General features: G+C 66.1%; 1 protein-coding gene across 4 annotated transcripts; it reads right to left on the reverse strand.

Moving 5' to 3' along the window:
• Positions 1–44: 44 nt before the first annotated feature.
• Positions 45–13,537, reverse strand: RASGRP2 (RAS guanyl releasing protein 2). Of its 4 annotated transcripts, none has more exons than XM_059718474.1 (17): positions 13,469–13,537; positions 9,310–9,454; positions 8,379–8,481; positions 8,178–8,240; positions 7,058–7,189; positions 5,534–5,681; positions 5,049–5,222; positions 4,706–4,822; positions 4,171–4,452; positions 4,002–4,085; positions 2,625–2,738; positions 2,281–2,396; positions 1,962–2,103; positions 1,729–1,765; positions 1,382–1,531; positions 518–589; positions 45–382 (listed from the first exon to the last, which is right to left on the reverse strand). In XM_059718474.1, exons 2-16 carry the CDS (start codon positions 9,380–9,382, stop codon positions 531–533), a joined length of 1,794 nt encoding a protein of 597 aa, XP_059574457.1. In that variant the 5' UTR covers positions 9,383–9,454; positions 13,469–13,537; the 3' UTR covers positions 45–382; positions 518–530. The 4 variants fall into 4 exon arrangements, with proteins under 4 accessions (XP_059574457.1, XP_059574458.1, XP_059574456.1 ...); XM_059718475.1 differs by lacking the exon at positions 13,469–13,537 and adding an exon at positions 10,410–10,726; XM_059718473.1 differs by lacking the exon at positions 13,469–13,537 and having other exon boundaries at positions 9,310–10,389.
• Between the last annotated feature and the right edge of the window lie 1,199 nt (positions 13,538–14,736).

Raw genomic sequence — 14,736 nt, forward strand, 5'->3', positions numbered from 1 at the left:
TCTGTGCTTGCTCGGACAGACAGACACACAAGGACAGCCGAACACTGGGGCCCACGGGCACTTTACTGGGACTCTGAGACTATTCACAGCAGGACCTGTACAGTGGCAGGCGCCCCCCCAGGCCCCCTACCCCCAGACACCAAGGGGGGAGGTCACATCAGACTCCCCCCCTCCCCTGAAGGAACCCAGGAGTCCTCGCTCCCAATGCCGGGAGGGACCCAGGTGTCCAGGCTCCCAGCCCTTCCCCACCCTGGATGGGGGCTGCTCCTCCATGCGGGGCCCCCCAGGGGGTCTCTGTTGTCACCAGGGCTTTGTTGAGGGGGGTCTCCAGTGTGGGGGGAGGAGGAGGAAGATGAGGGTCCGAGCTGGGGGTGAAGAAGACCTGGACGGGAGAGAGAACAGGGTCAGGGCACCCCCCGCAGTGCTGGGGAGGACCCAGGTGTCCGGGCTCCTGGCCTGCTCTCACCCCCAGGCCCCGCTCCCCTCCGGGAGGACCCAGGCATCCAGGCCCCCGCACCTGCGTCTCCGGGTCAGAGGTGCACATCGAAGACGCCGTCCTCCAAAGCCTGGACCTCCACCTCCGGGATCTCTGTGGAGACACAGACCAGCGCTGGCACCTGCCCCCCGCTACAATGCAGCCAGCTCTGGGGTGGGGCGGGGGCTGCTGGTAGGAAGCCATGCACTGGGGTGCGGCCAGCTCTGGGGTGGGGGTTGTTGGTGCCTGAGTATAACAGAGATATGGCTTGCCACTGGGCTGAGACCTTGGGCCCTGGGGCTGAAATGTGGCTGGCTCTGGGGTGGGATGTGTCAGCCGCCAAGCAGAACAGAGGCCGCCAACTCTGGGGGCATCGGCGCTGGGGATCCAGGTCTGTGCTGCGGCTGGGGCTGGGGTGGGCTGTGCCAGCAGCTGAGTAGGACAGATGCAGCCAGCTCTGGGGTGGGGCAGGGACTGGGGGTACAAAGCCGAGCTCTGGGGCATGGCTGGCTCTGGGGAGGGGGATGTTGGCAGCTGAGTAGAACAGAGATGTGGCTGGCTCTGGGGTGGGGCCTTGGGCCCTGGGGCTGTGATGCAGCTGGCTCTGGGGTGGGGCATGTCAGCAGCAGAGTAGAACAGGGCAGCCGGCTCTGGGGGAGGGGGTGCCTGCAGGAAGCCTGCCCAGGGAGGACAAGGACTGGGGACCCACCGCCCACCCCCCAGCTGCTGGAAGCAGCAAAACAGGAAAGTGCTTGGAGCTGGGAGCTTATCTGGGGCTTGCAACTGGCTTCCGGTACCCGGGCGGTGAGGAGGGCTGGGGGCCCCGGGTCTCTCCAGCGCTGGGAGGGGAGGGGGGCTGGGGGGCGAGAGCAGAGGGGCCGGGGGCCCGGGCGCTGGGGTCCGTACCTGGGGGGTGCCGGTTGGGCCGGGGCAGGGAGAAGCTGAAGGAGCGCAGGGGCGGGGGGCTCGGCCCGTCCAGGTTGAAGCTCTTGGCCCGTTTGCGGCACTCGACGTGCAGCCGGTCCCGGCACTGCCGGTGGCAGCTCACGCCGCAGGCTGGGGTGACCGGAGGGCGGGTCAGCAGGGCTGGGGGGACCCCACAGGACCCCCCCACCCCCCAGCTTCCCGCAAAGAGCCCCAGGGCGCTGGGCTGCAGCTGGCTCTGGGGTGGGAGAGCTGAGGGGAGCAGGCAGCTGCCCAGGGGGCAGGGGGCTGCGGCCGGCTCCAGGGGTCCCCCCTGGCCCCACACTTACCCCGGCACTTCAGCCCCTGCTTGTAGATCCCCAAAATCTGGGGGAGAGAGAAGGGGGTGAGCGGGGGTGGGAGGGCTGTCTTAACCCCTTCCCTGCCAGCCCCCGGGGCCCTCATCCACCCCCAGGAGGAAAGGAGACCGACCCCCCCCCCTCCCTGTCTGCCTTCTAAGGGTCTCCGAGTCCCAGAGGCCGGGGTCCCCCCAGCTCGGGGGGCCGTGGGGGCTGGGCCTCACCAGGCTCTTGCAGTGGCGGCAGGCGACGGGCCGCAGGAAGCTGCTCTCGGCGAAGGTGTGCACGAAGCCCATCCTGCCGTCCACGTCCGCGCTGAACTTGAGGAAGTAGGAGACCATCTCGTCCCGGGTGATCCAGCCGTCCCTGCGGGCAGAGCCGGGCATCTGGGTCCCCTCCAGCACGGGGGCGCAGACAGCCCAGACGCCTGGGGTCTCTCCAGCGCCGGGAGGGGAGTGGGAGCTGGGGGGCGAGGTGGGGGTGCCCGAGCACCTGGGTTCCCCGGGAGGAGGGGGCGGACGCCTGGGTCCCGCGGGCACTCACTGGTTCTCATCCACGTCCCCGAACTGGCAGAGATGCGGGAAATTGCTGCGGATGATGCTGAACTCGGCCTGCGAGATGCGCCCGTCGCCGTCCACGTCGAAGTTCCTGAACACCGACTGCAGGGCGGGGGGGACATGAGCCTGAGCCCCCCCGGAGCCCCCCGGCACCAGCACCCCTTCCTGGCACGCGGACTCAGCCCTGTGGCCCCCCCAGTCTTCAACCCCCTGCCCCCCAGCCTGGTCCCAGGACCCCTCCTGCAGCCCTAGACCCCCCAAACTGGTCCCAGGCCCGGCCCCAGCCTGGATCCCACCCCCACCCCAGGCCCTCCCCCAGCCCCGGCCCACCTCCACCATCTTCTCAATGTGCTCTCGCACGAGCGCCGGGTCGGGCTTGGGCTTGGCGGCCAGCGCCCACTCGTCCAGGTCGGGCGGGCGGGCGGTGCACGTGGGGCTGGATGGCTGCACACAGACACACGGGGTTTGCACACCAGCCCTTGTGCACCCCACACCTGCTCTCGCTCATGTCTGCCTCGCATGCGTCCCCGTGCACCACATGCCTGCGCACACTCCCAGACATCTGGCACGTGTGTCACACTCCCAAGCATGTTCACAGCAACCCCCATATATTGTGCCTTTGTACACACTCCCAGCTGCCCTTGCATACATCCCTGTGCATTGCACACCCACATGCCCCCCCAGCCACCTTGCACACGCCCCCACAAACTTATAGCTGCCTTGCATGTACCCCCATGCAGCGCACACCCACGCACATGCACGGCTGCCTTGCACATGTCCCTGTGCATTGCACACCCATGCACACTCAGGGTTGCTTTGCACACAATCCTGTGTGACACCCCCACACTCACATCCATGTTGCACGTGCCTCATGCATCAGACAGCCACACATACACAGCTGCCTTGCACACTTACCCATGTGTCACATGCCCATACACACTCCCAGCTGCTTCACATGTGCCCCCATTCTTCACACACCAGTGCACACACACAGCCACCTTGCACACCCCCATGTGTTGCACACACATGCACACTTCTAGCTGGCTAACGTGCCCCCACACACTCCTGGCCACCTTGCATGTGCCCCCGTGCATTGCATGTCTCTGCACACCCCCACCTATCTTGCACCCCCCCATGTATCACACACCCACACACACCGCCAGCTGCCTTCCATGTGCTCCCACACACTCCCAGCCACCTCACATGTGTCCCTGTGCATCACACACCAGTGCACACTCACAGCCACCTTACATATTCCCATGTGTTGCACACCCATGCACACTACCAGCTGCCTTGTACATACCCCCACACATTCCTGGCCCCTTTACACATGCCCCCATCCAATGCACACCCATGCACACTCCTAGCTGCCTCACACATGCCCCCACACACTCCTAGCCACCTTGCATGTGCCCCTGTGTGTTGCACACCCATGCATACTCCCAGATTCCTTTTATATGCACCCACACACTCGTGGGCACTTTGCACATGTGCAAAGGTGTGCATTGCACACCTGTGCACACTTCCTGCCATCTTGCACATCCCATGCATTGCACACCCATGCACACTCCCAGCTGCCTCACACATGCCCCTGTGCATTGCACACCTGTGCACACTTCCTGCCATCTTGCACACCCCATGCATTGCACATCCATGCACACTCCCAGTTGCCTCACACGTGCTCCTGTGCATTGCACGCTCACGCACACTCACGGCCGACTTGCTGCGGGGCTCCCTCTGCAGCGAGAGCTGGTAGATCTCGTCGTCAGTCTGGTACTGGTCCAGCGACACCTGTGGGGCAGGGGGCACGTCAGAGGGGTCTCACTGCCAGCAGTCTGAGTGGGTCGGGGGGGCTAGGGGGGTCCGGGGGCCTCACCGCGAGCAGGTTGAGCAGGTCAGGGTCAGCGGTGCAGGGTGGCTGCAGCCCAGGCACCAGTGCCAGTTGGTCGAGGATGGCAAAGAGCTGGCGCATCTTGGGCGCGTGGGGGCGGGTGTGGGCAGCATCGCGCCAGTCGGGCAGTGCCAGGTGCACGGCCACCAGGTCCTTGAGGTGCACGCCCAGTGCCGGCAGCCGGAAGCCCACGCTGCGGCTCAGGTGCCGCCGGTACTGCCCGTAGTTGCCCTCTGAGCTCACCAAGGCTGTCAGCGACTCCCACAGCTGGGCCCGGGGCAGGGGGCAGGGGTCAGCACGATGCACCCAGTGCCTGAAGCACCCAGTGCAACCAGTATGTAGAGCACCCAGGATCCAGTGCAAGCAATAGCCAGTGCACCCAGCACCCAATGCACCCAATGTCCAGTGCATCAAAAACCTAGTGTATCCAGTGCCCGGAGCACCCAACATCCAATCCTCCGCACCCCCCTGTGCCCCGAGCTCTCAGCTCCCAGCCTCCCCCCAGCCCCTCTCCCGGCACCTTGGTGGTCTCAGAGCCGACATGGGCGTGCGTCTCCTTGAGGCGGGAGATGGAGCTGTGGCTCAGGCCCCCGACCATGGCCATCAGCGTGTTGAAGTTCTGCAGCTCCAGCAGGTGCTGCACGGACAGACAGCGCCGGCGCAGGGGACGGACGGACGGACGGGGAGAGAACGGGGCGGGGGGGGAACAGGCTGGATTCACAATGCAGACAGGAGCTGGGGCAGGGGGCACAGGGCTGGGGGCAGCCGGGGACTGCAAGTCGGGAGTGAGGGGCACCAGCAGGCCTGGGGGGTCAGGGGGCTGCGGGTTGGGAGTGAGGGGCCCCCGGGGCGGGGTGCAGTACCTGGGCGACGCACACGAAGCGGGCGAGCACGCGGGCACGCTGGGGGGCGCTGGGCTGGCTCAGCACCAGCAGCTGGACCCAGCGCGAGACGCCGTTGAAGAGGGCGATGAAGCGCTCTAGCACCGGGTTGTCCACTGTGGCCCCGTGCGTCACGAAACTGTGGTAGTCCTGGAACTGGCACCGCCCGGGGGGGGGTCAGGACCCCCTAGGGCCCCTCCGCACCCCCAACCCCCCAGTACCAGACCTGTCTCAGGGCCCCCCAGACCCCCCTTCCCTCTCCCTGGGGGCTCCCAAACCCCCTAGGCCCCTCCCAGGGGTTTCTCCATGCCCTCCAGCCTCCTCCCAGGGGTTCCCCAGACCCCTATCTCCCTCCCAGGGGCCCCCCTATCCCCCCAGCTCCCCTCCCTCCTCCCAGAGGCCCCCCCATCCCCCTCCAAAGGGTCCCCCAGCCCCCAGAATGGTCCCAGGCCCCCCGGCCTTCGCACCAGGATGCGACCGAAGGCGCGGTGCTCCAGCAGGGTGAGGTGTGCGGCCAGCTCAGGCGGCTCCAGGTGGTCCAGCAGCAGGGAGGTCTTGCGCTTGGGGGCCGCAGGGTTACGCTGGGTCAGCTGCCGGCGCCACTGCTGCCGTGGCCTGGCTCCAGGATGGGAGGGGAAGGGTGGTTAGGCATGCGGTGAGCACACGGCACCAGTGTGCACTTGTGTCCCAGGCACCTGCTTTCCCTCTCCCAGGGGTCCTTCAGCACCCCCCCTACTTGTGCAAGCACACAACTGTGCTCTCGTGTGTGCACTTGTGTGTACAACTGCACACACAGACAGAGCAGGTGCTTGTGCATGCATACGTGCCCATGCAAGCACATGCAGCTGCACGCACACTCCTGCAAGTACGCAGGCTTGTGTCAGCCTATGCATGTGCAAGTGCATGCAAGCGTTACTCAGACCTCAGCAGGGAAGAGGCCTGGGCAAGGACCTGCAGTGAAGGCATGTGCATGCAAGCATACATGTGTGCAAGTACACCTAACTTGAGCACAAACTTGTACATGTACATGTGGCTCTGTACACACTTGTGCAAGCAGCCATGGTGCCATGCATATGTCTGCAAATCTACATGTGTGCAAATGCATGCCAATGGCAGTCACAATTGTGCAGGCACTTATTCTTGCATAGGCACACATGTGTGCAAGTGCATGCAAGCCAAGCACACGCAAGTGCCTGCAGCTGTATATGTGCATGCACAGGTACACAGATGTGCAAGAGCACATGCTTGTGCATGTACATGAGGAAACCCCTACAACAGCACATGTGCTTATGCAAGGGCAGGCAAGCTGTGCACAGGTGGTGTGTGCAAGCACCCATCAATAATGCACACACTAATCAGCACTCATCCCCACTCTGTTCACACATGGACGTGCAAACACGAGGGCAAGTCGTCATACATTCATGTGGGCCAGAGCTAGCAAACCTTGCAGGGTCCCTTGTGCACACGCCAGCTTGTGCACATGCAGCACTTGCATGCATGCACACCCAAACCCATGGGCCAGGCCTGGCCTGGGCCCACTTGTGCACCCTTGTGGGCCCACGTTTCAACTCACAAATGTGTGCAATCACAAGCATGTGCAGTCACAAGTGTATGCACTCACACCCATGCACACTCAGAAGCATGAACTCACACCCATATGTGTACTAACCAGCATACACTCACATGCCTGTGCACTCACACACATATGCACTCACATGGGTGTGCATTTACACCTACATGTTCACCCATGTGTGCACACACCTATATGCACTCACACCTGCATGCTCACCCACATGTGCACTTGTACATATATGCACTCACACTAACATGCACTCACACGTGTGTGCACATACACACATGCACTCATGCCCATGCGCACACATACATGTTCACACACACCAGGTGCCCCCGAACCCTCCACCTCCAGGGCACCTGGGCGGAGCCTCACCCCTGGCCCAAGCCCTGCCCCCATGGGGGCCCCGCCTCCTTACACGTTCTCGATGTCAATCAGGTTGCTATGGCGACGGTTGCCATCCTGTGCCAGGGCTGCCTTCAGCTCCTTGATCTGCTGGGCCAGGTCCTGGTTCAGGTCGAACTCGGCCGGGAAGGCGGAAATCCAGTACCTGGGGGCGGGAGGAGGTTGCAGCTGTCTCTGGGGCGGACGCGGGCCGTGGGGATGCAGGGCTGCAATGCGGCTGCCTCTGGGGTAGGATGTGTCAGCGGCTGAGTAGAACAGAGACCACCGGCTCTGGGGGCATCAGGGCTGCGGATCCAGGCCTGTGCTACAGCTGGCTCAGGGAGGGAGGTTGTGCTGGCAGCCAAGTAGAACAGATGCAGCCAGTTCTGGGGTGGGGCAGGGGATGGGGTTACAAAGCCGGGCACTGGGGTGGGGGGTGTTGATGGCTGAGTGTAACAGAGATGCCTTGGGCCCTGGGCACGCAAGCCTGCAATGCAGCTGGCTCTAGGGTGGGATGTGCCAGCAGCTGAATGGAACAGAGGCTGCTGGCTCTGGGGGGGTCAGGGCTGGGGATCCAGGTGTGTGCTGCAGCTGGCTCTGGGGTGGGCTGTGCTGGCAGCTGAGTAGAACAGATGCAGCCAGCTCTGGGGTGGGGCAGGGGCTGGGGGTACAAAGCTGGGTACATGGGTGTGGCCGCGAGGGGGGGGCAGGGGTTGTTGGCGGATGGGTGTAACAGATACAGCTGCTTCTGGGATGGAGCCTGGGTCCCTGGAGACATGGGGCTGCAATGCAGCTGGCGCTGGGGTGGGTTGTGCTAGTGGCTGAGTAGAACAGATGCAGCCAGCTCTGGGGTGGAGCAGGGGCTGGGGGTACAAAGCTGGGCACTGGAGCGCAGCCGGCTCTGGGGTGGGAGGTGTCGGTGCCTGAGTAGAACAGAGATGCGGCTGCCTCTGGGGTGGGGCCTTGGCCCTGGGGACACAGGACTGAAATGAGGCTGGCTCTGGGGTGGGACATACCAGTGGCCGAGTGGAACAGAGGCACCGGCTGGTGGGGGGGGGGCTGGGAATAGGCCCTGGGGGGCTGCAGCCAGCTTGGTGGGGGGAGGGCCGGGCTGGGCTGGGCCGGGCCGGGCCGGGCCGGGCCGACACACTCACCTGACCAGGTGGCAGGTTTTCACCCGCAGGGACCTGCTCTCCTCGCCGCTGGACTGCTGGTAGGTGCGGGGCAGTTAAGGGTCCAACCCCATGTGGGGAAGGGGGGGAACCCAGAAGCCCTGGGGGAGGGTCTTTTGGGGAGGGGGTCCCCAGGGATTCAAGCAGCCGGGGGCCGAGCGGGGGTTGCTGGAGGAAGGATATATGCGGAGCAGGCGGGCGGCCAGCTGGGCCGAGGGCAGGTACCAGGGGTGCATCATCAGGAACATGCGAACCAGCTCGGGGTCCCGCACCTGCCCCTCATTGTCTGCGGGAGGAAGGGGCATCAGGGACCCCCAGAAAGGGCTCCCGAGGCACCCCCAGATTCCCCTGAAGGACCCCCCCATATACCCTCAGCCTAGCAGCCCCCCTACCTGCCAGGCCACCACAATAGACCCCCACAAACCTCCCCCACAGACCACATCACCCCTAACCTGAGCCCCCTGTACCCCCCAGACACCCCCCAGAGACCCCAGGTATCCCCCCTAGACCCAATCCACTCCACCCCACAGACCCCTAGTCTAGGAGCCCCCATAGACCCATCACCCTCAGCCTGCGTCCCCCAAAACACCCCCCAGACTCCATCACTCCCACTCCAGGGACCCTCCCATGGACTGCCAGTCTAGGCCCCCCAAAAGACCCCCCAAGCCTTCCATTCAACCCCCTCACCCCCAGCCTCGGCCCTGAAGGATCCCCCCTGGCCCCCTCTATACACCCCCAGCCTGGGAGCCCCCAGACCCCCCTAGGAACTCCAGGGACATCTGGCACTCCTAACTGGGCCCCCCAACCCACCTCTTTGGACCCGTGGCACCCCCAAACCTGCCACCCTCGAGACCTCCCTGGGGACCCCATCTAATGCCACCCCAAGCCTAAATCTGAACCCCGTCATGGCCTCTAGGGTGGCACAGCCCCCCTGTAGCCCCTCCAAGCCCACCCAGTGCTGTGGCAGCCCTGTGCAGGGTCTCCCATCTGCACTCCAACCCCTCCCCCCCCCCGCTTAGCTTGTATGGGGGCTGCCTGGGCAGGGCAGGGCAGGGCAGGGCTCCCCCTGCTGGCTGCCCCCCTTCCCCCTCCTGTGCCCCCTCATGCCCAGTACCGAATGCCTGGATGCAGCCATGGATGAGCTGGTCCAGGGTGGGGTCTTCCTCCTTCTCCTGTGTTTGACTCATCTCCCCGCGCCCCCCGGTGCTGCCTGGGTCAGGTCAGGGGTCACCGCTGCTGCCTAGAGGTCGTCAGGGCAGCTGTGGGAACAGCAGAGGCATCAGAGCTACCGTCACTGTGGAGCTGGGGGGGGTGGCTGATTTGGGGGGCGTTGGGGCAGGGGATATAGGGTCCTGAGCTGGGGTGCAGCCAGCTCTGGGGCCAGGGGTGGGGGATCAGCAGCTGAGTGTAACAGAGACGCGGCGGCCTCTGGGGTGAGGCTTCAGGCATTGGAGACATGGGGCTGAAATGCGGCTGGCACTGGGGTGGGATGTGTTGGCAGCCAAGTAGAACAGAAGCCACCAGCTATAGTGGGGATTGGGGCTGGGGATCCAGGTCTGTGCTGCAGCTGACTCGGGGGGGCTGTGCCGGCAGCCGAGGACAGATGCAGCCAGCTCTGGGGTGGGGCAGGGGCTGGGGGTACACAGCTGGGCACTGAGATGATGGGTGTTGGTGGCTGAGCATAACAGAGACATGGCTGCCTCTGGGGTGGGGCCTGGGAAGCCGGGGACGCAGGGCTGAAATACGGCTGGCTCTGGGGTGGGGCCTGCCAGCACCTGAGACAAACAGGGGCACTGACTCCGGGGTGGGGTAAGGGCCCCTTCCCGGGATGCAGCTGGCTCTGGGGTGGGGCACAGCAGGTGCCGTTTCCTTTGGGCACTGCGGCTGGGGCTGGGGTGGGAAAGCGGAAGTTTCTTCTCTTGCAAAACAGAAGTTTTTTTCGGGTAAACTTGCAAAATGTTTACAGCGTCCTGGCTTCCTGCTCCGTGCCAGGCTGGCGGGGTGCGGGGCCCCAGGGCGGCCTGGGGAGGGGGACGGGCTGCCTGGGGGTGGGCAGAGGGGTGGAGGGATGGAAACACCGTTGCAGGCAGCACGGCAGGGCCAGAGCTGGAGAGAAGCCAGGCGTCCAGGCGCCCAGCCCCTGCTCACCCCCCCTCAGTCCCCTCCCAGAGTAGGAGCCAACCCAGGCGCCCAGGATCTAGGCCCGGCTCTGACCTTGGAGGGCGGCTAGGCCGGGCCAGGCCTGGTGGATCCTGCTGGGATGTGGGGCAGGAAAGGGGGTCGGTGCCTGGGTGGGAGGTGGGAACCCCCGGGGGGGGAGTACAGGGGCCAGGCGCATGGCCTAGCGGGAAGAGCAGGGAGGAATTTCCTGGGAGCTTGGCCAGCAGGACGCTGGCGTGCGAGGAATTTGCACAGCCCTTGCACAGCCCATGGGGACCCGGCCCCCCCAGAGCCAGCTACAGCCCCTGTTACACCAGCCTTGCCTCCCCAGAGCCAGCCACAGCCCCTGTTACACCAGCCTTGCCCCCCGAGCCAGCCACAGCCCCTGTTACACCAGCCTTGCCCCCCCAGAGCCAGCCACAGCCCGTTACACCAGCCTTGCCCCCCCAGAACCAGCCACAACCCTGTTACACCAGCCTTGCCCCCCGAGCCAGCCACAGCCCCTGTTACACCAGCCTTGCCCCCCGAGCCAGCCACAGCCCCTGTTACACCAGCCTTCCCCCCCAGAGCCAGCCACAGACCCTGTTATACCAGCCTTGCCCCCCCAGAGCCAGCCACAGCCCGTTACACCAGTCCTACCCCCCAATCTAGCCACAGCCCCTGCCCCGTTACACCAGTCTTGCCCCCCCAGAGCCAGCCATAGCCTCTGCCCGTTACACCAGCCCTGCCCCCCAATCCAGCTGCAGCCCCTGCCCCTGTTACACCAGCCTTGCCCCCCGAGCCAGCCACAGCCCGTTACACCAGCCTTGCCCCCCCAGAGCCAGCCACAGCCCGTTACACCAGTCTTGCCCCCCCAGAGCCAGCCACAGCCCGTTACACCAGCCTTGCCCCCCCAGAACCAGCCACAGCCCAGCCTTGCCCCCCGAGCCAGCCACAGCCCCTGTTACACCAGCCTTGCCCCCTGAGCCAGCCACAGCCCCTGTTACACCAGCCTTCCCCCCCAGAGCCAGCCACAGACCCTGTTATACCAGCCTTGCCCCCCCAGAGCCAGCCACAGCCCGTTACACCAGTCCTACCCCCCAATCCAGCCACAGCCCCTGCCCCGTTACACCAGTCTTGCCCCCCCAGAGCCAGCCATAGCCTCTGCCCCTGTTACATCAGTCCTGCCCCCCAATCCAGCTGCAGACCCTGCCCGTTACACCAGCCCTGCCCCCCAATCCAGCTGCAGCCGCTGCCCCTGTTACACCAGCCTTGCCCCCCAATTCAGCTGCAGCCACTGCCCTGTTACACCAATCTTGCACCCCCAGAGCCAGCCACGGCCCCTGCCCCTGTTACACCATCCTTGCCCCCCCAATTCAGCTGCAGCCCCTGCCCTGTTACACCAATCTTGCACCCCCAGAGCCAGCCACGGCCCCTGCCCCTGTTACACCAGCCTTGCCCCCCCAATCCAGCCACAGCCCCTGCCCCTGTTACACCAGCCTTGCCCCCCCAATCCAGCCACGGCCCCTGCCCCTGTTACACCAGCCTTGCCCCCCCAATCCAGCCACGGCCCCTGCCCCTGTTACACCAGCCTTGCCCCCCCAATCCAGCCACGGCCCCTGCCCCTGTTACACCAGCCTTGCCCCCCCAATCCAGCCACGGCCCCTGCCCCTGTTACACCAGCCTTGCCCCCCCAATCCAGCCACGGCCCCTGCCCCTGTTACACCAGCCTTGCCCCCCCAATCCAGCCACGGCCCCTGCCCCTGTTACACCAATCTTGCACCCCCAGAGCCAGCCACGGCCCCTGCCCCTGTTACACCAGCCTTGCCCCCCCAATCCAGCCACAGCCCCTGCCCCTGTTACACCAGCCTTGCCCCCCCAATCCAGCCACAGCCCCTGCCCCTGTTACACCAGCCCTGGCCCCCAGACCCAGCTCCCCCCTGTGACACCACCGCGACCCCCAGAGCCAGCTGCCTCCGTTCCACTGCGCTGCTGCCATCCCCCCAGAACTGGCTGCCCCTGTTCTACTCGGCCGCTGGCAGAGCCCACCCCAGAGCCAGCCGCAGCCCCTGCCCCTGCCCGCCCCCACCCGGCGGGGGGCCGCGGTGACGTGGGGCCGGGGCCGCCCCCTCCCCGCTGCCGTTGTCTGGGGCTCGCTGCGGCTCGGGATTATTTTTAGCCGGCCTTGCCCCCCCGCGCTGCGGCTGGGGGTGCGGGGGAGATGCGGCGGGCTGCGGAAGGGCAGAGCCCCGGGGAGCCGGGGCCGGGCGGGGGCAGCCACACGGAACCGGCGTCCGGGACTCTCACGCCCACGCGCGCGCGCGCACACACACGCACACACACACATATACAACCGAGGCATCGGACACACACACACACAAAACCCAGGCGTCCGAGACACACGTACACACACACAGCCCAGGCGTCCGACACACGTACACACACACACACACACACACACACACACACACTCACTCACACACCCGCGGTATCGGACACACACACACACGCCCCTCCGGCGTCCCGGGCGCAGTACAGACACACACGGGACCCAGGTGTGCGGGACATGCATGTGCACGGGCACACGCACAGCCCAAGCGTCCAAGACACACACACGCAGCGGGCGTTGGCGCGCGCACACACAACCCAGGCATCCGAGACACAACGCAAGTGTCCGACACACACACGCGGAACCCAGGAGTCCAGGACGCGCAGGCCGGGCGCGGGGCACACTCGTGTCACACAGGCGTGCGGCAGCTCACGCCGCCCCCCGGGCACACGCGCCCCCGGGGCCCGGCGCGGGCTGATAAGGCACCTCCGGCCGCTGCGGAACCGCCCGGGCTTTTATTAGAGCCCGCGGCCGGGGGCGACAGCCCCGCCCCGCCCCGGGCCAGAGACCCCCACCCACAGCCCCGGGCCGGATCGGGGCCGCTACGAAACGACATCCCCCCCCCCGGTCCGGATCGGGGCCAGATCAGCACCGGCTGGACGGGACAGGGACCCCGCAGCTCCGGATCGGGGCCCCGGACTCTGCCGCAACCCCCCCCCCCCCGCCCCGCCCCGCTCCGGACCGGGGCCGCCTGGAGAGGACAGACACCGCCTCGCCCCGGCCCCGGCCCCGGCCCCGCACTCACGGCCGCCGCTCCGCTCCGCCGCCACCCCCCACCTCCGCCGCCTGCTGCCGCGGGGGAGGGTCCAGCCCCGCCCCCGGCCCTGCCCCGCCGGGGGGGGTGACCCGGACGCCTGGGTGTGTGTGTGTGTGTGTGTGTGTGTGTGTGCGCGCGCGCGCACGCGGCCGGGGGGGGGTTCCCGCCTGGGACCCCCACCACACACACCAGGCATCCAGCACCCACATACGCACGCACCTATGCAAACACACTCACATCCCAGGCATACAGGACCCCCCCCCCCCACACACACACACGGGCCCCCCAGCCCCCCTCCCAGGGCAGGGGCATTAACACCCCCAGTGCACACTGCCCCCCAGGGGAGGGGGCAGCACCCCCAGCACAGACCAGGCCCCACACCGGGTCCCAGTCGCTTTGCCTGCTGAGCAGGGAGGCGAAAGCCGCTTGGCGCGCCCCACGCCCCGACCGCAGCGCCTGGGCGCTCTGCAGCAGCTGGGAGCCGCCTGCCTCAGTTTCCCCTCCCAGCCCTGGGCAGTGGAGGTAGCTCCTCCACTTCTGGCAGCCCTGCTGGTTGCTGCAGGGGGCGGGGGACGGGACCAGGGGGCCAGGCCCGAAAAACACACACACACACACACACACACACACACACACACACACTCCCTCTCTCTGAGAGCCCAGGCGCCCGGGTACACACACACACACACTCTCTCTCTCTCTCTCTCTGAAAGCCCAGGCGCCCGGGTACACACACACACACACTCTCTCTCTGAGAGCCCAGGCGCCCGGGTACACACACACGCACACACACTCACTCTCTCTCTCTCTGAGAGCCCAGGCGCCCGGGTCTGTCTCCCCCCACGCAGTGACTCACCCGCATCCCTGGGAGCCAATTATGGGCCGAGCTGTCGCTGAGCCCCCCCAGCTTCAGAGAGACAGCCCAGGCCGCCTGCAGCCCTCCCCGCCCGCCCCAGCAGCCAAGGCTGGCAGCGAAAGCCAAGCCCCCCCACCCCAGGACACCTGGGTCCCATCCCAGTTGTGTGGGGGGGGGGAACGGGACAGGACACCTGGGTCCCCAGGGTGACCTTGGGGAGCCCCTGCCCCCCATGGGGCTGTGAGGGTTCAGGCCCCAGCTCTGACCTTAGTTGTGACCTTGGGGGCAGCTATTTTTAGCCCCGTCTCCTCTGGAGCAGCTGTCCTGGGGGGGGGGGTCAGCCCCCACTCGCCTGGACAGGTGGGGAAGAGGGCCAAGGGCACAGCAGGTGCCGGGTGGAGAA

The sequence above is a fragment of the Alligator mississippiensis genome, chromosome 15 (assembly GCF_030867095.1).
Source record: "Alligator mississippiensis isolate rAllMis1 chromosome 15, rAllMis1, whole genome shotgun sequence".
Lineage (NCBI taxonomy): Eukaryota > Metazoa > Chordata > Crocodylia > Alligatoridae > Alligator > Alligator mississippiensis.

Bases quoted from the DNA above. Each gene is read 5' to 3' on its own strand.
- RASGRP2 (XM_059718474.1), bottom strand. From the start codon at position 9,382: ATGAGTCAAACACAGGAGAAGGAGGAAGACCCCACCCTGGACCAGCTC. The intron at 5,682-7,057 runs GTAAGGAGGCGG...TCCTGGAGCCAG, and splicing joins CTGATTGACATCGAGAACGT to GCCACGGCAGCAGTGGCGCC. The intron at 4,086-4,170 runs GTGAGGCCCCCG...CCTGCCCCACAG, and splicing joins ACCTGCTCAACCTGCTCGCG to GTGTCGCTGGACCAGTACCA.